This window comes from Phalaenopsis equestris, unplaced genomic scaffold, assembly GCF_001263595.1.
Source record: "Phalaenopsis equestris unplaced genomic scaffold, ASM126359v1 Scaffold000552, whole genome shotgun sequence".
In the NCBI taxonomy this organism is placed as follows: Eukaryota; Viridiplantae; Streptophyta; class Magnoliopsida; order Asparagales; family Orchidaceae; genus Phalaenopsis; species Phalaenopsis equestris.
In genome coordinates, this window is record NW_018164992.1 from 2,948,890 (window position 1) to 2,973,220 (window position 24,331).

At 32.9% G+C, this 24,331-nt stretch overlaps 5 protein-coding genes across 9 annotated transcripts in view; 3 read left to right on the forward strand and 2 right to left on the reverse strand.

Moving 5' to 3' along the window:
• Window positions 1–559: 559 nt before the first annotated feature.
• LOC110029283 (quinone oxidoreductase PIG3) lies at window positions 560–4,296 on the forward strand. The gene is made up of 6 exons (XM_020731509.1): window positions 560–933; window positions 1,568–1,747; window positions 2,727–2,808; window positions 2,895–3,002; window positions 3,069–3,227; window positions 3,898–4,296. The coding sequence occupies exons 1-6, from the start codon at window positions 682–684 to the stop codon at window positions 4,092–4,094; spliced, it is 978 nt and encodes a 325-aa protein (XP_020587168.1). The 5' UTR covers window positions 560–681; the 3' UTR covers window positions 4,095–4,296.
• A 3,538-nt stretch (window positions 4,297–7,834) lies between these two features.
• Window positions 7,835–10,634, reverse strand: LOC110029178 (pentatricopeptide repeat-containing protein At1g08070, chloroplastic-like). Of its 2 annotated transcripts, none has more exons than XR_002294502.1 (2): window positions 8,298–10,634; window positions 7,835–8,209 (listed from the first exon to the last, which is right to left on the reverse strand). XR_002294502.1 is itself a non-coding variant. In XM_020731349.1 (2 exons), exon 1 carries the CDS (start codon window positions 10,212–10,214, stop codon window positions 8,361–8,363), a length of 1,854 nt encoding a protein of 617 aa, XP_020587008.1. In that variant the 5' UTR covers window positions 10,215–10,634; the 3' UTR covers window positions 7,835–8,232; window positions 8,353–8,360. The 2 variants fall into 2 exon arrangements, 1 of the variants encoding a protein (XP_020587008.1); XM_020731349.1 differs by having other exon boundaries at window positions 7,835–8,232; window positions 8,353–10,634.
• A 1,697-nt stretch (window positions 10,635–12,331) lies between these two features.
• LOC110029277 (zinc finger protein VAR3, chloroplastic-like) lies at window positions 12,332–16,356 on the forward strand. 3 transcript variants are annotated; one of them, XM_020731502.1, is made up of 7 exons: window positions 12,332–12,756; window positions 13,627–13,744; window positions 14,038–14,363; window positions 14,452–14,583; window positions 14,891–14,989; window positions 15,250–15,374; window positions 15,484–15,680. In XM_020731502.1, the coding sequence occupies exons 1-7, from the start codon at window positions 12,368–12,370 to the stop codon at window positions 15,588–15,590; spliced, it is 1,296 nt and encodes a 431-aa protein (XP_020587161.1). In that variant the 5' UTR covers window positions 12,332–12,367; the 3' UTR covers window positions 15,591–15,680. The 3 variants fall into 3 exon arrangements, with proteins under 3 accessions (XP_020587161.1, XP_020587158.1, XP_020587159.1); XM_020731499.1 differs by having other exon boundaries at window positions 15,250–16,356; XM_020731500.1 differs by having other exon boundaries at window positions 13,639–13,744; window positions 15,250–16,356.
• A 2,161-nt stretch (window positions 16,357–18,517) lies between these two features.
• Window positions 18,518–21,230, forward strand: LOC110029220 (50S ribosomal protein L24, chloroplastic). The gene is made up of 5 exons (XM_020731402.1): window positions 18,518–18,680; window positions 19,728–19,766; window positions 20,447–20,677; window positions 20,787–20,997; window positions 21,154–21,230. The coding sequence occupies exons 1-4, from the start codon at window positions 18,582–18,584 to the stop codon at window positions 20,985–20,987; spliced, it is 570 nt and encodes a 189-aa protein (XP_020587061.1). The 5' UTR covers window positions 18,518–18,581; the 3' UTR covers window positions 20,988–20,997; window positions 21,154–21,230.
• Window positions 21,231–22,898: 1,668 nt separating this feature from the next.
• The window catches only part of LOC110029146 (ubiquitin receptor RAD23d-like), a 33,687-nt gene continuing 32,254 nt past the window's right edge, over window positions 22,899–24,331 (reverse strand). For both annotated transcript variants that reach the window (XM_020731304.1, XM_020731303.1), the window contains exon 14: window positions 22,899–23,396. In XM_020731304.1, the coding sequence (XP_020586963.1) occupies window positions 23,271–23,396 (126 nt within the window). In that variant the 3' untranslated portion in view covers window positions 22,899–23,270. The remainder of the gene's footprint in view (window positions 23,397–24,331) is intronic.

Consider the following 24,331-nt stretch of genomic DNA (forward strand, 5'->3'; position numbering starts at 1 on the left):
ACTCAGGTTGATTAATATTTGGTCATATTTGCTCATATTTGCTCAAATTAATAAATAAATAAATTTAAATATTCTTTTATTGTTGGAGATTAAATTAATTAAATTTAATCTTAGTTCAACTCATTAAATTATATATGTAATAGTAAAATATTATAATTTAATATTAGTATTCATATAAATTTAATTTGTTTTTTATTAAATTTTATTTAATGAATTAGTGCTAGTAGTTATGTATATTAATTGGTTATAAAAAGGTTATTAGTATAAAATAATTAGAGTCTAATTCAAAATTTATTCAATTACTTATTTATTTATGTTTGTAAAATTATTCATTAATATTTTCATATTAAAATTTAAGTGTTTTATTGCAAAATTTTAACTTGTTTAAGTAATATAAACACGTAAGTTCAAATCAAATATAATTATTTAGAATTGAAGATGCATATGATTTATTAAGTTAATTTCAATTCATGACATGTTAGACTCGACTCATCTCCATTGAAAGGCCTAAAAATTAAGCAAAGCTAGAATTGAAGATGCATATAATTTGTTAAGCCAATGAAAGCGACAAGCCCGCTCTCAATACTTGAGACAATTATCCAACGTGTTAACGTCGTCCCGTCTTCGCGTCAGTGTTACTGAAACCCTAAGTTCATAGCCGGAAACTTCTCGGTGGAAACGATGAAGGCGGTGGAAATCACGAATCCCGGTGGTCCCGAGGTTCTCAAGCTACAAGAAGTGGACGAGCCGGAGGTCAACGAAGGTGAGGTTCTCATCAAGGTGGAGGCCGCCGGCGTGAACCGGGCCGATACCCTCCAGAGGAAGGGATTCCATCCTCCACCGAAGGGCGCCAGTCCGTTCCTTGGGCTCGAGTGTTCCGGCACCGTCATCGGCGTTGGGCGATCCGTGGATCGCTGGAAGGTTGGCGATCAGGTAAAGCGAGAGATTCGAGATTCAGCAGTGTGCTACTTTTGCTGAAATTGAAGGATTTTTTCTTATTCTGCAGTTTGAATTATGTTATATTTGTTATATTGATTTTGGAGTGTAGAGCTACTATCTGTTGCATAATATTTTGATCTGGATCAGTAAGTTATAGTTAAGTATCAGGCTACTTAGAAATCTACAAAGTGCATCTTACCTTTTGATTGTTTGAGTTGATCGATCTATGGAATCAAATTAAAACCATTGATTGCAATGTATATTCGGCTGGTTTCATTATTTATTTGCTGGGAACAACTTTTGTATTGAAATTGTCCTGGTTAACATCAAATAGTTTAGAAGTGTTATGCTACTAATTATGTTACAGTAATTCTCCTTTGATACCTTGCTAGTTAGTCTGATAGACTCTATTCTGGAGAATCACTAATCCGATCTTATTCTTTTTGTTTCATAATAGTTTTGTCCGTCAAGTACAACTAGCGATACTGGATTCATACATTGATATGAACTTTTATGACTTTATCTTCATATTAGATTAGGATTTATGTTGATTATGTTGTAGCTGCATCAGTCAGGATATATCCTAATGGATTGCTGATCATCACTCTCATCCATATCATATTTATAGGTATGTGCACTTCTCAGTGGAGGCGGATATGCAGAAAAGGTGGCAGTACCAGCTGGACAGGTGCTTCCAGTTCCAAAAGGCATATCTTTAACTGATGCTGCGAGCTTTCCTGAGGTAGCTTGCACCGTTTGGTCGACAGTCTTCATGATGAGCCACTTGACAGCTGGGGAAACTTTTCTGGTGATTTTCTTGCAACATTGTTTAATTGCTATATTCTCTGCTCCTGTTAAACATTTGTGCAATCCATCTTTTAGCAGAAAAAAAGGTTATGCCAAGTGGATGATCAGAAAAATATATGGTATATGAAGGTTGCCATTAACTTAGGGATACTAAGATGACTCTGGATTTTAATTTTTAGTAAAATTTAAGAATTCACTTGTATCAGTATTATATCAAAAGGATAATTCATGATATTCCAGTTGTTGAAATTTTGGAGTCTGTGTCATTTGTTTACCATTTGTTTAATACATTATTTACATCAATGCTTTTTGCCATATGCTTTTGAGTTTATTGTAGGCTTGTTTTTATGCTTCTGCATAGGGTTGGAAATTATATTCAAAACTAAAAACTTGCTCGAATTCTAATCAACTCACGATTCAAATCAATATCCTTCAACTCGAAGTTACTCACTTCAATAAGTTAGATTTAACTCAAAATCATTCAATCAAAATCATTCAATCTATGATATGTGCACTTATTTGTGTGTTTTAACTTTTAGTACATAAATGTGCAGCATGTGTGTGCGTGTACACATGTTATATACATACATACATACATATATATATATATATATATATATGTATATATATATCTAACTTTAAAGAACCCTTTTTATAGAAAAGGGCACTCAATGAGAACTTAACAAACACGATAAATGTGTCAAATAGCAATGACAATAAACAAAAATTCATGAAATCCGAATGACATAAAATAAATAATGATGACATGAATGGCCTATGTTATATAATCATGTCATGACCAAACTCTTGTTAAAAGAATGGAATCTTGTCTTTGTGAACATCGTGGAGATGCAATTTCTGACTTTTATTTTTCAGTTTTGATTTGTCGTGCATTTTAAAAATCAATTTGAAGTGAAATATAGTCTTAAAAAAGGGTTTAAAAAGATGACATTATTATTCCCGCACTTTTCTTTGTATAGGTTCATGGGGGATCTAGTGGCATCGGCACATTTGCTATCCAGATTGCTAAGTACTATGGGATACGGGTATTTGTCACCGCAGGTGTTCTGCCAAAAATTAAAACAAAATAAAAAATTTACTCAAATCAATTTTTTTTTTTTACATTTCTCACATTCTTTAAATAACAGGAAGTGAAGAGAAACTTACCGCCTGCAAGGATTTAGGTGCTGATGTCTGCATAAACTATAAAACTGAAGATTTCGTTGCACGGATTAAGGAAGAAACTGGAGGAAAGGGTATGTTCCAATGTCAGCTCTCTTAGCTTGATTGCAGTGCCAAATCTAAAGCTTCTAGCTCCACAGGTGTTGATGTTATACTGGACAATGTTGGAGGAGCTTACTTTCAGCGTAATCTCAATAGCTTAAATGTGGATGGAAGGCTTTTCATCATTGGTTTCCAGGGAGGAGCAATTACTGAGGTCAACTTATCATCCATTCTTGCAAGACGCTTGACTGTACAAGGTATTGACCTCTTTATATCAGAATTACCAACCTTTTTATTTGAAATGTTCTGCTCTTTTGTGTCAGAAACTAGTAAGTATTATCTAGAGTTAGTATTTTTGAGATTATTAGCAGTAGAAAAGAGTTTTCCTCCTATCGCACCATTATTTCTGTAATAGTGTTGGTTTATGGCTATAGCCGTATCTTCTAGGAAGGAAGCACGTGCTTGATATCATCAATCATCATCACCATTAGAAGGCGTGGTTGCTGAAATTAAGAGAAGAGGAAATGCAATCGATATGTTGGAGATATCGCAGAAGAGGAATACAGGCAGTGGAAAACTGACTGCGATGCAAATATGACTTCTATCAACTGTGAACTTGAGCCAAGAATAAAGTCTGATTAAATTTTCTTAGATTTTTCTGTAGTATTTGGTGGGAAAATAATATTGGAAATAATGTGTGTTATGTAAACTGCATTCCTCTCCATTTAAATAAAAAATGACCAGCTAAAGCATAATTATGATTTGAAATGAAGTTACTATTTCCTTCAAACCAAACAGAGGACCTACAAATTATGCATTTCCCCGAATTAACAGCAAAATTTTCAAATTTCAATTTGAAGGTTGTAGTGATAATAACAACTGCTTTTGTAAGAAATAGCTAATAGTGGTTTGCTATTTTCATTGTAGGTGCTGGACTGAGAAGCAGAAGTCCTGAGAACAAAGCAGTGATTGTTGCAGAGGTTGAGAAGCTTGTTTGGCCAGCTATTGAAGCAGGTAAGGTGAAACCTATTGTGTACAAGACTCTTCCACTTTCTGAAGCAGCAGAGGCTCACAGGATAATGGAGAGTAGTGTTCATGTTGGCAAGATATTACTGATTCCATGATCAGTGGGCACATGTACTCATAAATTAAAAAAAAAAAAAAACTTGTTTGAATTAGCTGCCATGTTAATAAGTCATGTATGGTAGGCAAGAGCCTGAGGGTATATACTACTATTTTTGATATATGACATGTGCTCTTTCATGAATAATAAAAAGGTAGATATTAAAGCATAAATCTTATGTTAGATGGATTTGATTTTAAGATCTTAGTTACAGCTTATAATTATTTTAGCAATTGTTAGGTGGCGCATTTGATTTCAGATTAAGTTTAAGAGTGTATAGAACCAATGCAAAGAGATTTTATTACGAATGATAATTGCATATGAGATGATTTGAGCTTTAAAAGTAAAAATCTTGTCATGCATGGATGCAAAACTGCAATGGACGCACTGGATTTGCCCTATGGATAATACAAATGCAATTATTGCCTCCCAATTACGAACTCCAATAGATGATATATCTTATCATTTGTATTTTGGCAATAAGGCTATTATCCTGTCAATCTTGATGTTCTGAGCTTCACAATTTAAAATTTTAGCTCTTCACTTCAGTTGAAGAGTGAAATCTTGATCCATCTCTATTGGAGATTTGAGTCCTATGAATTTGATTGTCATAGTCAAGCAAAGGATGTTCAAACTCAAATATTTAGAAGGGAAAATATTATACTAAATTAAGAATGTAAAAACCCTTGTGAATATTATTATTGATTCAAGGCATAAACTTTATAACTTTTTCACTCATATTCAAAATAAAGATACTTAAAAAAAAAAAAATTTTTATGAATAATAAAGTTGCAGTGTATTTGAACAATTAATGCATTTGGGGCAGTGGTGCGATGATAGTGTGGTGTTGCACCGTACTTTGTGGTTGTGGTGCAATGGTAGTGTAGTTTTTCGAAAGCTGTAGTGAAAAAGTTGTGTTTTGCAATTGACTAAGTGCGGAGACTGCCAGAAAGATGGGTTTCGGGTTTAGGGCGCGGTCTAACTTTTTGAAAAAAAAAAAAAAAAAAAAATTATTATCACATTTTTTTTAACATCAATTTCTTGTGTAATAACTTTACAGTTGTTTTGTCAAACAGTTATAGTTGCCTAAAACTGACGGTCTTTCATAAGCAAGGACATAGCTATAATCTCCAATGGATGGTTTTAAGGTGTAAAGATATATAAACTCTCACTTTTGATTCAAGAAATGAGCAATAGTTTTGTCTATACAAAATCAATGACCACAAGGCTGAAGGGGTCATTTCTTGAATCTCTAATCCCATTTTCATCAATTCTTATAATAGAGTAGCGGAGAAGTTTGTGCAATAAATGTAATGGTTAGCAAAGATGAGCTCAATTTGAACTTCAATTTTTTATGTGCTATATCGACTTTCACTATCATATTCTTGTCTATTTTATATAAGGCCACATGGCATATGATACAAATTCTGAGAAAGTGTAGCATTACTTAACGATGACATTAACATACCGTACAAAATTTTATGATTGTTTAGGTTGTTTTTGGCTGATGCATCGTTCAAATCCTGAGTAAAAAAGACATTTTTATAAACTTGATGCTCAACTTGCTCATAAAGGTATGATTTTGTATCTACCTATATGAATACAACATCAGTTAATATGCACCAAACCAAATAGGCCCTACCAACTAGATTGTTGAAGAGCTATCAAGTCAAGAAGGGCTAGTTTAGAAAAAAGTAGATGCTACTAATTCAATTGCTTATAATGAAATGCCTCACCTATGGATTTATATATAAAAAAAGATAGAAAGAGCTCATGGATTTCGCCTTTAACATCAATCGATAATCTCTAAATAATCAAAAACAGATATCTAAAGGCAATTTTTATATTTGTTATTGTAATTATTTATTTCCTTTATTATGTAGTTTTGTATATAAATATTCATTGAAAGAATGAACTTGCCAAGCTTTTCTAGTCACCTTTTCTTTTACATGGTATCAAGTCAAGGTTTTCTACTTCCAACATATATTCTCCTCCTTTTTTTCAATCATTTTTTGGTCGGAGCTCTTCCTTGCCATCATAATGTCTGATTTCTTTAACAAGGAGTCAACCATTATGAATGGTGAAAATCAAACTAAAGAAGAATTTCATGGACTTCAATTACTTGAATGAGAGAAATTATATGAAGTGGTCTCAAATGAGAAGAATTTTCTAAAAGAAAAAAGAAAAATCCAACATCTCGTAGACTTATCTCTAGAGACGAAAAACCCAAGCTTTATACTTTGGGAAGAAACGGGTTGTATGATCATGATATGGTTGTGCAAAACCATATTGTTGAAAATTAGTGGTCATACATCTCCTATCTACCACAAAAAAAAAAAGAATAAAAAAGAAAAAAGTTTGGAATGCCATCTAATAAATTTACTCAAAATTCAAAGAAGTAGCAATTATCTACGAGATCAAAATGAAACTCTCCACCACCAAGAAAGATAACATTCATGTCATTGAATATTTTAATGCCGTTAAAGTTTATTGGCTTGAATTAGATTCTTACAAAGATTTCAAAATGACATGTTGTGAAGATACAATAATCCTCAAGCAATTTGTGAAAAGAGAAAGAAAGTTTGAGTTTCTTGCATAACTTTATAAAGATTTTGATAAAATTCGAGTCCAAATCTTAAGTGGAGAAAACATCCCTTCTCTAAATATGATCTTCTCATTTCTACAAGTTCACTAATTTGGCCTCTAACACATTTGACAGTCAGATCAACTGAATTCTAAGGTTCTCAAGAGCTTTATTTGGCCTCTAACACATTTGACAGTCAAATCCTCAAGAAACCTAGTCATTCTTCTTCCTCAAGGAGTATAGTCCCATAAGTTACAACTACATGAGACTAAATTAGGGTACTAGTGATCCTCTCGAGTGCATCCAGCATTTTGAGAGTTTAATGGTTATCCTCAAAATGTATGGTTTCATCCAAGTATCTTGTTTCAAGAAAAAAATAGACTATGAATACGATTTAACGCCATAATATGCTATGACAACATATCTTAAAACATTCTCTTGATTCCCTAAATAAAAGCTTATTTTTAAGAGAATAGGGAAATTATAAAGGAATACAGCTCGCAGAGGGAGCTGATATCATACTCCACATTAAGCTTCTCCTTTTCCATTAGAAAAGAATCCCTCTCAAGCCCGTTCTTTTGTAGGGCTTCACAACATAGACTTCTCTTCACGGAAACATTCCCAAACTTCTCCACATGTTAATTTAAAATGAATATATTAGAAATAAAAACTGCAACATGACTTTAGCCTAACCAACTGCTTTTATTGTCCAATAAATTCGAGCATAAATTAAATTTATTTCACTAACATTACTGCAAGCCAACATAAAAGTAACAATGCATACAAATGGTAACAAAAGCTTTTTGTCTTACTCCCTACAATAGAGCCCTGACAAGAACCTCCAGGCAGTTGTTTGCTAAGTTCCATAATCTGGAATTGCTTGTAAGTTCCTTGTTATGTAATATAGCTAATATCTTCAACAAACAAAAACATACTATTAATTTAGAAGAAACATATTATATCTTGACAACATAGAAACTAAAAAGAGAAACTCCAACTTCATACCAAAGAATCATGTTAACAAGAAAGGATTAAGCAGGCAAAAAGAATAATTAAGGTAATATTGAGAGCTAGTTAATTTGCTACAAAATACTTAGCAATGTAAATAAATACCTGTAAAGTGAATGCAGTCAAATTCTCTGCATTAGGTTGGGAGTTTTGAAAAAAGAAATGAACTTGATGTTGGGCAAAGGTGAAGTAAACACAATACCAATGCCAAAAAATCAAACATACAAAAATAACTTTCTCTGCAATTCTATTTACCTTAGCCTTAACTTTTTATCTGCTTGTTTTTATGAGGACATTTGCGAATGTGTTAGTAATGACAAAAGAGTCCACTTCCTTGGGGAACATTCAAGGTTGCAATTCTTCAACCAACATAATGATGTAAAGAAGGCATGAACAATAGAAAGTGGCAAGATGATGAAGGCATTTATTTTAAGCTCAACAATTTTTTTTGGAAAGTTGAGCACCGAAGGATAAATTTGGTGTAGTGGGGTATTTGATCTCAAGACCGCAACAACTCGTGACACCTGACATCCAAGTGAGAACCAACCTTTTTAAGAAAAAAAATTGAAAAATTAGTTTCAATTTAACATAAATATAATGAAGCATTATTACCCCCAAAATATCCTCATTAGAGAATTTTGAGCAGAGATAACACTATTTCTCTTACATAAAACATCAAAATGGCTGATCTAAATCAAGGTCTTGGACCCACTTTAACTGTAAGCTTAGTCCGTCGACAACATCATATATCTCATCACATCTGAAATGTGACCTATCGCCAACCAAGAACTTGTGTAACCTATCATCCAATTCTATCCAACTATATGCAGCTATCTTCTGCACATTTTTGCTCATCATAAGTTTTCTCATACTCCTCGCTTCCTCCCAGTGGCCCGCATCAGCACACAAATTTGAGAAAAGAACATAATTAGCAGAGTTCTCGGGCTCCAGTTCCAATAGCTTCTTCATTGAGATCTTTGCAAGCTCTATATTTGAATGAATTCTGCATGCACTCAGCAGTGTTCCCCAAATAACTACATTAGGTTCGATCTCCATCTCACATATGAATTTTAAAGCATCTTCCACCCTTCCACATCTGCAGAAAAGATCAACTATACACGCACAATGTTCAACCTTTGGCACAATTTTATGCTCACATCTCATACTATGAAAGAATTTGAGCCCTAAATCAACCAATCCAGCATGAGTACATGCAGTTAGAAGTCCTACAAAAGTTATCTCACTTGGTTTGAGGCTCTCTTCAATCATCTTATAATAGAGATTGATTGCATCCACTGCGAGCCCGTTGTAGGCCAAACCACCTATCATTGAGTTCCATGATATGATATCCTTTCGAGACATCTCATCGAAAACAAGGCAAGCTTTTTCGATATTTCCACATTTGGCATACATATCAAGGAGTGCAGAGTTAACATAAACACTAGAATTAAAACTCTTCTTCTCAACATAGCTTCCAATACGCTCTCCAACCTCCACAGAGCCCAATTGGGCACAGGCAGACAGAACACTTACAAGAGTGACTTCATTAGGCTCACAACACTGGAGCTGCATCTTGTCAAATAGCTCCAAAGCCTCATTTGATCTCCCATTTTGAGCATAACCAGCAATCATAGCACTCCATGCAACGACATCTCTAAGGTCCATCTGATCAAACTCCAGTCGTGCCTCATCAACAGCGCCACACTTTACATACATTTCCAAAATTGCAGTCCGAACAATCAAACTAGTTCTGGAATGGTGATCATCTATGAGTTTCCTAACCTTCAGTCCTGTTTCTAAATCAGCTACTTTTGCACATATTGATAGAACTATCACAATTGTGATCTCATTCGATTGAAATCCTTCTTCACGCATTCTTTCAAATAACCTCAAGGCTTCATCAAAATCCCCCTGGTGTGCATAGCAAGTGATGATTGTATTCCATGAGGAAGAAGTCCTCTGCGGCATTTCATCAAACAGATTCCGTGCTGCAACAACATTGCCAGATTTGGAATACCCGGACATCAAAGAGTTGTAAGGAACCGGATCCTTTACAGCAATCTCGTCAAAGATCCTCTGAGCTGAATATATATTATCATTTTTTACATAAAAATCTATCAAGGCTGTTTGTATAAATGGATTTGAGAAAAATCCTAGCTTCCGAACAAGTGAATGGACTTGTTTTCCAGCATCAGACACAGCTAATGACGCGCAGGCTTTAAGCACAGATGGAATGGAAAAAGAGATGACTTGGATGTTCTTACGGTGCGAAAGAAAGAAGATTTCTAGCGCCTGCCAGTGCAAAGATAACTTGGAGTGTGCGGACAGGATAGAATTGGAAAGAAATGAGTCCGGCTGGGGCATTGCGTCGAACACTTGACGGGCATAGTGAATAGTGGATTGTTTCAGTAAAAAACTGAGGAAGACACGAGTTAGGGCAGGGCAAGCCCTGGTGATGAGGGCGTGAATTTGCCTTAGGTGGTAGACAGAAGGTGAAGCTTGGAGAAGAGAGATGAGACGTTGTTCCATCTTGTAACGTAGCGGGAGACGGAACTCGCGAGTTATCGGGCATCTCTGCTAGCTCCTCCGGTGGAAAATTCGAATAGATAGCCGTTGAAATTTGAAAAGCCGAAGCATTTGAAATGGAGGCTAAAGGCTCATATCCACGTTCCACTCATTTTGATGAAGTACAGTTTATCGCCGTTGATCTCAGGGTTTCACTTCCATCTAATTGACCAATCGTCAAATTAGCTCTTCAGCCCACTGTGTTTTGCCAAAGCACCATTAACACTCTTCAAACTACGTTGCTTGCTTTGTTAAGTTGGAGCCATCATGGGAAACTATTCCTATCCGAGAAGGTGTTGGAGAAACAATAGTCAAGTTATCATAGTCTGGTGATTGTGGTCATGCGATGTGTTGAGCGATTGTAGGCAAGTGATGGTAGTTAGAAGATCATAATCATGTGATGATTATTGGTGATTGTAATAATGTGTGACGATGATTATAATCAGATAATGGGAGCTAAGTGTGTTCAGAAGGTCAAAATTATCAAAATTGATCTAGAGTAGTGGTTGGATGAAGATGATCATTTGTAGTCGGGCATTAATAATTGGGCGATATTATTTGATTGAGGTTGAAATAGTACACGTAAAAATGAAGAGTGTGTGATAACAATAGGGCGATGTGATGGCGACCAAATAACAATGGTCGAATGATAATGAATATGGTTGAACGATGATGCTAGGCGGCGTTGTTTGAAAGATGATTATTAAGCGATGTTGTTCAAATAGTGGTTGTCAGATACATGTGGATGTGAAACATAATTTTAAAGTAATACATATCTCTGATATCTTTCAAAACTCAAGTTTGAAGCATCAATTATGTGTAATAATGTATTTTTTTTTTAATTTGTAAAGTGATGTTTCAGGAAGATAACTGAAATCTCAAAAGATTTAATCAATGAGAGAATTCTTTTAAATTAGTTTGATTGCTGACTAATTTTTTATCATAGTGTCATAATGACTCAAAATTGAGTGATCTGAGACACTTTGAATTCCTCTCCTTAATATGTTTGATTGGAATTGAAATATGTAAGATTTGGAGGTCAACTGATTATTCAATTAATATCTCAAAATTTATAACTATACTTCAAATACTTAATTTCAATTTCCTTGAGCTCAAATTGGATCACTTTTGATGTTGTTTGCTCGTTCGACTTTCAATTTGATCGCAAACTACTTGAAACTGTTGCTTCATAAATATGACTATTAAAGTTACTTTCATTTAAAATGCATCTAAATTCGTGTTTGATTAAGTATAATTTCTTGTGTTGTGCCTTTTATTTATTTATTTACTTAATTTAAATCTATCCATAGCATATAACTTTATAATTAGTTATTATTTTTTTCAAAATTATGAAGAAGATTTAAACATATACCTCTCAATTCCTATATATTTATATATCTAACACCTAGACATCATTTCTTACATATATATGCCTAGTTATTTATTAATGAAAAAGTGTATCACATTTTAAAAATAAAAATAATGATAGTTTTATTGTGATATGAATGATTTAGGTGTTAGATCGAAACATAAAAAATCATAATTTAGATGTTAGATATATAAATACATAGGAATTGAATGATATGCACGTAAATGCCCCAATTTATAATTATTAGTCAATTAGTTTTTGTTATTGTTCAAAATAAACTAGCTTAAACCTAGTACAAATCTCTACTAGAAATCTTATCCCTCTGAGCAAAAAAATATTACACGAGGGTTTGGATGACGCGTGACACATTTAAATCGTGTCAGGATATAAGCATGGTACGAAACTCGTAATATCTGACGAGTATAAAATTTATACTTTGCTTGTACCATGAGGGTACAAAAATTTTGTACGCTGTTTGTATCTTAATCTGATTTAAATGTGTCACGTGTTACAATGTCATTGGAGTCTGGATACATCCGGACTCCAAAATTGTGTTTGTGCAAATTAAAATCTTTCCCCTAAGTGCAGGCTGTTAAGTTCCAAAATTGGTGAAATAAAAAATACAGGGGCAATTACTTGCATAGCACCCTGAAACATTGCTATTTACAAATCCGCATACTTTTTCCCTACAGCTTTATTTCTTCACAGAACTCCCACTATTCATAGAGTTCGTCTGATTATCAAAGTAATGAGTCGGCCATCGTTCTCTTCTCTGAACCGAGCTCTTCTTTCTCTCTGCGGCCTCTCTCACTCCTTTTCTTTCTCGAGCTCCTCAGCCGCTAGCAATCGCAGACTTGATTTTCTCTTTCAGGAGGCGCAAGTCCTCGAACCTTTGAAACGCGTCGCTGCTCCGTCCGCCGCACGAAATCTGGAGGAGAAAGAGGTTAAGGTGAGGTCGGTGGAGATTTCCCATCCATGGCCGGAGTGGGTGGAACTCATGGATCACCTCCTTAAAAGTGGTTATTTGGATCGCGACGCGTTCCAGTCATCTTCTTCGAACTTCAATTCTTCCAAGGATTCTAACTTAATACGAACAGGCTGCCTCACTTTCGCGAGAGAGAGCTCCGAGCTGATTAGGTGAGTGTTGGTTAGACTTCGTTAGAATAGAAGACAAACTGTTTGTAGAAATGCCTGAGACGAAAAAAGAAAAACTAATTTTTAGAATATGCAGAGCATGAAGGAAAAAATCGAAGGAAGATTGAAGTAAATCATTTTAAATAACAGGCCACTAATTTCATTAACTCATTTATCGAGGGAGATGAGAATGATTAGGTGGGTGAGTGGCTTTACACTTAGAGATAAAATGCGAAATGAATATATCCGTGATAGGGTTGGTGCAGCTCCAGTGATAGATAAAATTAGAGAGAGTCATTTTAGATGGTTTGGTCACATTAAACGTTGACTCTGATGATTCGATTAGAAGAGTAGATGTTTTATATTCGACTTGTGTTTCGACTTGTGTTAAGAAATGTTTTATATTCGACTTGTGTTAAGAAAGACAGAGCTAGATCTAGGATGACTTGGGCATATTGTATAAAAAAATGATCTTAATTTCTTAGAGTTAAATGAAAATATGACACTAAACTCAATGGAGAAAAAGGATTCATGTAGCCTACTCCACTTAGTGGGATGAAGGTTTTGTTGTTGTTGTTGTTGTGTTTATCTACCCTTCATTGTACATTCTGAACCAGTTAATCCTAATGGCTGTCACTTTTCTTCTAACGTAACTAATAATTATTCTTAATTATTCTTTTTATTTTCTTACACATTATCTTAGCATTCTCATTTCAATCTTTCACAATAGATATTTATCACTTCTGTTAAAGCCAAACATAAAAATATTTACTTGTTGCAAATGCATTCGTGTTGATTATGTCGTTATGCATTTAACGATTTGCCTTCCACTGCAATTTCGTTCTACTTCTGATTTGAATATATTTATGTTAGATACCTTTCCAGGAAAGACATTAGGATAGTTGTTGGTTATGGATGCCCAAGTTCAGACAGAAAAGTTGTCAATTCAGGGAAAAGGCTGAGGGCTTATGTTGGTACTAATGAAGGAGAGGTTTGTTAAGATGCTGCCATAGAAATTCCTTAATAAATACTAATATTAATACTAATTACTTCTGTTTTATAATAGGGGCATTTGCATACATCTCACCCAATTCTTATGTATTGACATATCAAACACCTAAACTTTTTTTTTGCATTTATATCACTTAAATCCTTCATAGCACATCATAAATACCACTATTTTAACTTTAGGCGGCATATATGTAAAATTGATGTTTTGGTGTTAGATATGTAAATAAATAAGAGTTGAGTGGTATGCATGTAAAATCTTCCTTTACAATATAGGTGTGCAGCTCATGTAAACTGAGGGGTAACTGTGAGAGGGCCTATGTGAAGCCCAATGAGGATGAAGCTGGAAGAACTTTGGATGTTATGCGCATCTTATTAACATATGGAATTGATGCCAATAATGCATCAGAAGGAAAAAATTCAAGGCTCAACCTAGCCTTAAATGAATCTATAAGAAAGTTGTTGAAAGATGTAGTGAATCTGAGCATCAAGGGTTATGGTTCCGTTCCAGAAGACGAGAGACATAGGATGGCTTCTTCGCGCGGGATCGAAAGACCTCAAAACAGCGTTCCAATGAAACAGGGTGACTGGGTTTGTCCGAAGTATTGTTCGTGTAAATTAATGCCAAATTTACATTCTAGTGGCAAATCTTTGCTGGTTTTAATTATCATGATTTGCTTCAAATTGCAGATGTAATTTCTTAAATTTTGCAAAGAACATTAAATGTTTGCGCTGTGATGGATTATTTCGAGAAAGGCTTGCTAAACTATGCGAAGATGGAGAGAATCTTCCTCTCAAAAAAGGAGACTGGATCTGTGAAAAGTAGGTTTAATGCTTAGATCATGTTTGGGATCAAGTTTGTTTTTTGTTTTACTTGGTTTTCAAAACATACTTTTTTGCATATTTTTATATTTAAATTTTTTTAAAGAAAATTTGAAATGTTCTTAAAAATACTCAAAACAAATTTAGAATGTATTGAGTGTTTTTAAAAACAATCATTAATATAAAGCATGTTTTCCAATCAAAACATAAGCAAACTAAAATAAAATTGAAAATTTAAAACAAAAAACAAAAGTGATCCCAAATTACCTCAAATTTACGATCTTTCACATATCCGCATATCTTATAGGTGCAATTTCTTGAACTTTGCCAAGAATGCCAAATGCTTGCAGTGTAATGAAAAGCCAACTAATCGGCTGTTGAATCCAGGGGAATGGGAATGTGCCTCGTAAGTTCTTCATTACCATTTGTATTTCTCTTTTTTTCATTGTTTTTTTTTTTTTGGTTAAATCTTTTGTTTTCTTCCATCATATATTGTTGAAATAGAAAAATATTCACAGGGAATCACATTAATCCAATAACCTATAAAAGTGTCAATTTAGTCCTCAAATTTTTTTTTTAAATGTAAATGAATAATTTACTTGAACTAGCAGGTTCAGGCATTTGGCATTAATGAGACAACTTGTTGATTATTATTCCATTTCGCAGGTGCAATTACATAAATTTTCGAAAAAACTATTATTGTTTGAAGTGTGGCTGGAAAAGACCAAAAGCAGCATGTGTTGGAGATGGTTCTGCTGAATCTAATATGAACAACAATAAAGAGCAACATAGTAAGTCTTCTGATTCAACATTTCAGCGCTTTCTCCATGAGAAAAACCACATAAAAGAAGGCAGCTCAAAATTTCAGAGCCTTACAAAGTATAGCTTCTGTGAATATAGTGGCATTGATGAAGATGACGAAAGAAATGAATCAAAAAGCTCTACAGAATTTCATGAATTTCCAATTGTGGGGGGTAAGAGCCCAATATCTAAGGATCAATTTATGAGAGAGAGATGGAAGGAGGAAATGAGGAGTAAAGGGGTAGTACAAAGAGAAAGTTGTAGGAAAAATGATCATGAAATATCATCTGCTTCCATTCCCGAAAATACTGCTGCAAATGATTCTGGTGATGAAGAAGATATAGCTGGGTGGTTTAGGGAATAAGATGGAGAAAAAAAAACTTATAACATCAATCTTAAGGGTGTTTGATTAGATCTACAAATTACGTTAAATAGGATTTAGTAAATTCGATAAATTCTGGATTTATCGAATTCGAATGCTTTTAAGTCCATATTATGTTTGGTACAGTTATGATTAAATCCATTGTGGACATGTTTGGCGATGGAGCCGACCGAGGCAGCGAAGAGGTAATAGGTCTTTCGTTCTCATTAATTCCATTAAATTGGACGTCGAAGAATGAAAAAAATATTACTTCCGGACCACTGGATGTCCGGACGACAATGTGAATTGCACCATTCCGTTGTGCAAGCAGCGATCCACACCGACATCCGGACACCTGGACAACGCACATAATGAGCCCAAGGCATCATCATATACTTGAATCTGTATTTTTGAGCCATTTGGAGGATTTCTTGTAGTTTCTCTACCTAATGCTCTTGATTTATTCTTTCTTTCTCCAACTTCTTTTCTCTTTGAGTATTGCATGTTTGTTAAGAGGGTTTTGGTATTTCTTCAGGACAAATTTAAATTAAACACCTTTATTTGAAATATTGGAATAACGTTTCTTTCCTAATCCATTTCTTTTTAAATTATTGTTATTCTCATTTTCCTTTTATGTATTTCTCCACAATTGTCTTGTGTAATGGCTAGTTATTTAGATTTTTTACTTATAATACACACTCTTTTGTATTTAGCATATAGTTTCCAGTCCGCTCTCAAATCTGCAAAATAAAAAGGAAAATTTACTTACATACCAATCAATTCTTGTGTATTTTCAACTTGTAACAGCTAAACTTCAATTTTTAGGTACATGCTACCTTATCTATGCTTGCAAAGCTGTATTTCAGTTGTTTAAAAGTTAAATGATGAATTTTTTTAATGTGATATAAAAGATTTGTGTGGTATAAATATTATGCCAAAATAATTTGAAAACGAAGAAATTCACACAACAACATTCAAACAGAAACGATTTACATGCGTTCAGAAATGATTTACGTGGTTTGACATTAAATTGATTCGTCTTTGTCAATGGGATGGAGATTTTATTAGCATTGGATGCGGAGAGAAAAATGGCTTGGGTTACCTCTAATTTTTTTTTAAGAAAATGATAAATGCAACAATAAATATAAAAGATTAAACTTGGGTGTTAGATATATAAATCATAGGAATTGGGTGATACATATATAAATGACGCAAATAAAACATGCCAATAATTAAACGCACGCACTTTCAAGTCTCAATCTATGGATCCATCTACACCAATCGAGTGATAATATAACTCCTATAGAGTGGTTGATAAAAGTATATATAAATATATATATATATATATATATATATCAAACCAAGGTCAGAATATCATGGCTCAATTTCTTACTATAGCTTTTAACTTTTGTAAAGTGAACTAAGAAAGACTATATGTTTAAAAATAAGCTATGGAATAATAGTTAATCAAGATATGAGGATTAAAATCATTTTTAAAGGGTGTTGAATGATGATTCAAATAGAACCTTATTATCGTATTTTTCCACTTATTTTTTTTTTCCATTTTAATGACTTAATTATTTTTTTAATATAAATTATACACATTTGTATTTTAATATATATATATATATATATATATATACAATTTGAATAGTATTAAGAACTTTAATCTGAATCCCATGAACCAACAGAATGGATCAGTGCAAAATGGACCATGTGTTTTTTCTATTCTTTTATTTATTTATTTATTTATTTATTTATTTTTGGCGAGGTTTGAGGGAATTTAATCTCAAATTCACACATACCAAATATATAAGGTTTTGAACGAACCTCTTACTTGACCGGTTAAACTTTCAATCAGCATTTTAAGGTGACTTGTATTTCTATTCTTTATTAGGAGTATCAAATCGGGTTTGAGTTCGACTCAAAATTGATCACACCAAAAAATTGTTTGACCTAAACGCAACTCGAACACTAAACGGGTCAAAAAAATCCAACCCGAAAATGACCCTCCTTCAACCCGCTAACCTGAACCCAACCCATCTAACCCATTTAACATAAGGAATAACAACTATTCAAGTTAAATTCGGGTTAATCTTGAGTCAATATCAGGTCTAATCCGAGTCGGCGGGTCAATTTAAGGTTGACAGGTCTGTTTGTGTTGGTCAAGTTGAGCTGACATGTCGGGTCAATTTTTAACACGCCTATTCTTCATTCTCTCCACTTATTATGATTTGAATTTTACGACCATCATAATATAACATAAAATTTTAGATTTTTTGAGATTCTTAAGACCACTTGTCATATTGCTATTAGGAAGATGAAATTTTCAACATGAAATGACAATGTATAGTTGCTATGTTTTGATGACTCCAAATTTGTTTCATGTGCCTCATCATAATTATTATGCCTTATAATTTAAAATGTTTTCTTGGCCATTAAATATTAAAATTTAAAATTTAGAGATGTAAATATATAAAAATTAGGTGCTATTTATGCAAATTTGTCAAAATGAAAAGGAACATTTACATACACAACTCTTTTGTATCTACATCTCTAACATCTAAACATTCATATTTAGATGCAATCACACAAATTTTTAACATCATGTGAGAAATATTATTATTATTATTATATATATATATATATATATATATATATATATATATTTTAAGCAAGAATATTTGAGGGGTGAATATGTAAATACATAAAAAATATTTGAGGGGTGAATATATAAATAGAACACCTAGCCGACTGTTAACAGCCGGTCTATCCACAGGAAACTCAAGAGGAGCTACTCGAGGTGTGAGCTCGAGCTGACGAACAGCGAGCGGTGATGGCAGCGATTGCAGGGCTCCAGGGCTCCATGGCTTCCCTCTCTCTTGCTCCCACTTCCTTCTTCGGAGAGAGCTTTCTCCCCCATCTCTCTCTACCGGTAAGAACCCTAATCTCTCGGCAATTGTATTCTTATTTTGCACTTGTCTTCATCGCCCTTCCTCCACATACTCTTAAATAATAGTTGGCGCAAGAAAGCCTAATTCGTACGTTTATCGGTCGGTGGAGTGGCTATGAACGTCTGCGGAAGCTTTGCAGAATCAAATCTTAGGTTTATTGGTTTGTTAGGGCAAAGAAAAACAGAAAAGTTGAAGGGTTTTAAGTAGAGTTTTATATAGGATTCTAACACTTTGTACTCTTCTGTAGAATTAGCAACTGGCATTGGGAAATATTGAGCATTTGGCTTTAGTGATTCTTTTAGGCGATTCATAGAATGGATTGTTCCCTTTTTCACCCATTTATTGGGCGTTTAATGAATATAAAATTCTGGAACAAGTTTTATTAGACTTCATCAGACGTAAGCTCTAAGAAATTAAAAATCGTTTAAAATTGTTTAAGGAAGCCCTTTGGATTTTGTTAATATACACTTTTCACTTTAGTTCCTCTACTTAATAACAATTCAGACCTTGTGGTTTTTAGCCGAGGAAGTAATCATCCATAGAAGTTTTGGTGCCATTTATGTGACGATTAGATCCTGTTTATAATTCATCTAAAAAAATGGTAGTTTGCCTTTGAATTCTTTTTTAATCTGCAATACTTTTCAGACTAGTCTCACTTTGATTTTGGAAGATTTACATACATGCCACTCGCTTACCTTAACTTCAATTTTTACATCATATTACTTAACCTATGCATGCAAGGTGTATTTCAGTTTTTAAAAGTTAAAATTGTGATATTTTTGATGTGATGTGAAAGTTAAGATGGTATAAATGTTAATAAACAAAAAATATTAAGTGTTAGATATGTAAAAACATAAAAATTGGATGGTATGTATTAATTGTCCCTTTGATTTTTAAATTGGGTTGAAAGTTGTAATTACTGGTCTTTTCTTTTTTTTTTTCTTTGGTAAATGAAGTTTATAGTTAAGCTTTTTTTGCCTTTTACCATGAAAGAACTGCTAAAATTACTATCTTTCCTGTTTTGGCAGGTTAAATTTGCTGACAGATCATGCCCAATAGTTATGAAGGTTAGCAAACTATCTAATTTCATGCTTTTGTATTTTTCCCCTTGTTATTTTCATTATTAGCCTTACTTCAAATATTTGGGCCCAATTATGATTACACATTCTTATTTTCATTCTTTTTTCAAATTTGCAAGGGTTAGATTGTAGAACACTCAAAAACTCAGATTGGATAGTTAGCATGTGTGTTGATTTTGTAAATATACAAGTTTTAAGTATTATGTGTGTAAATCCCCTATAATTTTCTATTTCTTCTTCCACTTTTTTGCATGCCTAAGCCATTGAGCAATTGCATAAATAGCACTCCAAACATTGCTATTTACAATACCACCACCATCTTTCATCCATTATTCAAATTCTCACCCAAATATCAAAATTCATGACAAAAACCTAACCCATATTTTTCATTTTTATCATATTTCAAATAGTTTGAAAATGCATCAATTTAGTAGTTCAAAAAGCACCTAGGTTCTACTTTTATAAATAACAATATTTCAAGTGTTATGTATGGAATTATCCCTAAAATCTATTTAAATTTCTCTTTTACATTTAAGACCACATAATTATGGTGTGCTATCATTGAGTAGGGATTAAAACAACAAAGTCTCTCCATTTTAATCATCTCAACCTAATCCCATATTCTTTAGCTATCTCATCTATCTATATTTTTTCTTCCCGTAATGCAGCTTAAGAGATGGGAGAGAAAGGAGTGCAAACCCAACAGTCTTCCAGTACTGCATAAAATGCACGTTAAAGTGGGGGACACTGTAAAAATCATTGCAGGAGATGACAAAGGTAAAATAGGAGAAATTACTCGAATATTTCGCCATAACAGCAAGATTGTCGTAAAAGACATCAACATTCAGACAAAGCACATGAAGAGCAAAGAGCAGGGTGAGCCTGGGAGTATTGTGAAGGTGCGTGTGGGTGCTTTTTGCAAAGAAATATGTTTAAATATGAAGTGTATTTTTTGCATATGTTTCTAATGAATATGACAGATTGATTTAATTGATTTATGTTTTGTAGATTGAGGCTCCCATTCATAGCTCGAATGTTATGTTGTATTCAAAAGAGGAAAAAGTGGCGAGCAGAGTGGGGCACAAGGTTTTAGAGGATGGAAGCAAAGTGCGGTACCTCATCAAGACTGGAGAAATAGTTGACAGTCCGGAGAACTGGCAGAAGTTTATTAAAGATGTGAAAAAGGAAAAAGAAGCAAAAGCTGCTTGAAATTTTGCAGGTTGGCCTTTCTTTTTAATTTTTTTTAATTTAATGTATTAGTTTATCTTTTTATATAAATAAGAGAATTATTTTATAAGAAAATGCTAATCGATAAGGCTTATTAATGTTCATTATTGTGCACTTATTTCTATTTTTCTTTCTCTCCCCTCTTAAGCGAGGTGATTACGCTCTAATCCTTGAGGTGTGACTCAAGAGCAACTCAGGATTAGACATCTTTGATAATTGTTATATTATTTCAATATGTTTTGGCTTCAATTTTCTATTTTTTTTTTTATTATTATTGGGAGGTTTTGATTTTCTTTTAACAGTTTTCTTTCTAGCGTATGAAGCTAGGGTTGTAATCTAGTTGAGTTAAGCTGGTTATGTGGTGGATTGAACTTTGCTCGGTCATACATATTATATGATGCTCTTGTTCAGCTTGAGTTTAGTTGGACCTTTCACATATATCTTCAAATAAGACTTGCTCTTTTTTTGTTATAATCATACTTGAATCAACTTCTAGTTTATATTAATTGAACAGTTAATTCGATTATTCAATAAATAAGTTGAGAATTAGAATGAGTATTTAAATTTTTTAATAAATTTATAGCATGCAACTAATTTTTTTTACTATATATAAGTTAATAATAAATTTTATTGCTATCAAGTAGTATAAATAAATGTTAAAATGCCATTTCATTGAAATACATAAATATAAGCGAATTATACAAAATTTACAATCATATTAATATAAAATTATGATATATTATTATTAAATATATAATTTAATCATATTTTATTTGAATAATTTATAATATATGATACACTTATCATTATATTTATTATAAAATATTAATAAATTAAATTTTGGAAAAAAAAAATAAGTTTGTGTAGAAAAGCATTTTTTATAATAAAAAGATTCTTTTTCATAATAATTTTTAGAGAAACTGCAAGAAAGCTATAACTAAAATAAGTTATGTACTTGAATAGATCCGTACTGGTGTCATATGATTAATAAAACAGTCAAAATCAAAGCACTCGAACAATGTCCATACAATACAATACGATACAAAAAATTCATTTCAAGATTAATATCAATATAATATTTTATTCTTGTGCTAAACAATGCAAAAATTTATGTACAAAGCTATGACAATCACAAATATTCAATCTCTTCTTTCATTTATGCATCTAAAATGATTGATTTTCTTAACGTGCATAAAGCGCGCGCACAACCTCGACAATCTCAATTATTCAATTTACCTGCTTTCATTTGTGCATCTAAAAACGTGCATAAAAAAATAAACATACAAAGCTTCGACAATCTCATATTCAATTTGCTCGCTTTCTTTTGTGCATATAAAATGATTGATTTTCTTAACGTGCATAAAACTCAACCGGACACTGCCAAAAAAACATTTTAAGAAATTACTATATTTGAGATTTTTTTTTAAAAAAAAATTAAATTAATATTAATTTTAAATTACACCTAATCAAAAGATAACACATACTAAACTGCATTTAAACTAAAAAAAAAAAAAAAACTTTACCAACAAAAGGCTTCATCAACAAGAACCTCGTTCCAACTATATAAATTCATCCATTCTTCAAAAATAATAATAAAAAAAAAGCTACATAAATTTAAATTTCACATTTATCAAAAACATTAGAAATGCTCTCCTTAAAAAGTTTTTTGGTATCTACAAACTTTTACGTGTTTACATAGTGAGAATTACTTCACAAAGTACAACAAAAAACACCTTCCCACCTAACAGCATCGAAGTAAGATTTGCCTTGCATTACGCATATTTTTGTAGAAGCATCAGCGCCCAAATATAAAAAAGTTAAGCAAAGTAAATTTTACGGAAGAAAGACTGGCTTGATATAGTAAAGAAATGTAAAAAAGTGAATAATTGGGGGGGGGGAAAAAATTAGCCAGCACATCTGAACAAAATTAGTTTAAAAAACAAGTCAAAAGCTTTGATTTATATTGAGATGAATACTAAAAAAAAATAATAATAGTCCATCCACGATAAATTCATTTCAATGCAAAACAAACACCTTTCAGACTAATTTTTAACTAAATTTTAATCAGATATTCTGATCTAATTTTTTTCCCCAAAAAAATGTATACACAGTTGTGCTATAAGCTACTTGCATAATGTATAAAGGTCTAAAAAACACTACCACTTCCTTGAATTGCAGAAAAAGAGATGGACTTATTTGCACACAATACTCAAAAAGAGGGAAACAACAGAAGGCAAACAACGGAGGACGGGGGACTAATTTTAATCAGTGATCGAGGTCATCATCATCATTCATGTGGTCCAGAAGGTAATTTGCGGCCTGCTCCTCGTTCTTATCGCAGGCCAAGTAAACTTCTAGGACGAGGTTCCTGTCAAAGCCCAGCGCTTCCAGCTGCCACACAAAATTTAATGCTTACAGAATATCGCAAACATTAGAAGGAATTCAATTAAATTTTGTAATATCAGTGTATCGTATGTATGTGTTGTTTAGATTAGCCTTAATTCTTATATACACCAAAATAGTACTTTTCTCAACAAAATTGCACGTTATGATAAGACAACTAATGCGGAGATCTAGTTTTATCATTTTTTTTTTACTAAATGTAAAAATAAAGGTGGAGCACGGTCAAATAATGATAGATTTATAATACCCTCGCGATAAAATACACTTTGCCTTATTTTTTTATTTTTTCATTTTTTGAAATGACTATTGATGTATTGAAAGCATATATCTATTCTATTGATACACAGCTGAATGATTGCTAGAAATGAAGAATTTGTGATAAACTGTTATGATTCATGGGTGTTTACTAACATTAATAGGTTTGATTTGATACTTGGATGCTTAAAAATTGGAAAACAAAAAATAAATCTGCGTGGAGAAAAGGTCAACCAAGTCAGCGGAGAGAGAGAGTGTGTGTGTGTGTTGCATGCGCCTGTCCCAAAGATCACAAACTTGAATCATGGAAAAAAAAAAATGTCAGTGCAATAGTAAGGCTATATACATCAATCCCCTCCGTTGCCCTCATCTTAGCCGGGGTTTAATGTAGTTGGTTAACTCTCTCTTAACCATCATCCATACCTAAAACAAATGGCTTACATGATTTTAAGAACTTTTAATATTGTTTGGTCATCAGTTAAATGCAATTTCAATTTGCCTCATTTAAATTGTTTTAGATGGATGGATGTGATTGCATGATAAACTTATGATTTCAATTTGTAGACTTTTGAATGTCCAGGAATTTAAACGTATGGATTGCTCGTGATATTTACTGTGTATTCAATTAATGAAAAAGGATGGATAAAGATCATTTATGAAGCAGTTTA

Bases quoted from the DNA above. Each gene is read 5' to 3' on its own strand.
- LOC110029283 (XM_020731509.1), top strand. From the start codon at position 682: ATGAAGGCGGTGGAAATCACGAATCCCGGTGGTCCCGAGGTTCTCAAG. The intron at 1,748-2,726 runs GTGATTTTCTTG...TTCTTTGTATAG, and splicing joins CAGCTGGGGAAACTTTTCTG to GTTCATGGGGGATCTAGTGG. The intron at 3,003-3,068 runs GTATGTTCCAAT...CTAGCTCCACAG, and splicing joins GGAAGAAACTGGAGGAAAGG to GTGTTGATGTTATACTGGAC.
- LOC110029178 (XM_020731349.1), bottom strand. From the start codon at position 10,214: ATGGAACAACGTCTCATCTCTCTTCTCCAAGCTTCACCTTCTGTCTAC.
- LOC110029277 (XM_020731499.1), top strand. From the start codon at position 12,368: ATGAGTCGGCCATCGTTCTCTTCTCTGAACCGAGCTCTTCTTTCTCTC. The intron at 13,745-14,037 runs GTTTGTTAAGAT...TTTACAATATAG, and splicing joins TTGGTACTAATGAAGGAGAG to GTGTGCAGCTCATGTAAACT. The intron at 14,584-14,890 runs GTAGGTTTAATG...CATATCTTATAG, and splicing joins GGAGACTGGATCTGTGAAAA to GTGCAATTTCTTGAACTTTG.
- LOC110029220 (XM_020731402.1), top strand. From the start codon at position 18,582: ATGGCAGCGATTGCAGGGCTCCAGGGCTCCATGGCTTCCCTCTCTCTT. The intron at 18,681-19,727 runs GTAAGAACCCTA...CTGTTTTGGCAG, and splicing joins TCCCCCATCTCTCTCTACCG to GTTAAATTTGCTGACAGATC. The intron at 20,678-20,786 runs GTGCGTGTGGGT...TATGTTTTGTAG, and splicing joins AGCCTGGGAGTATTGTGAAG to ATTGAGGCTCCCATTCATAG.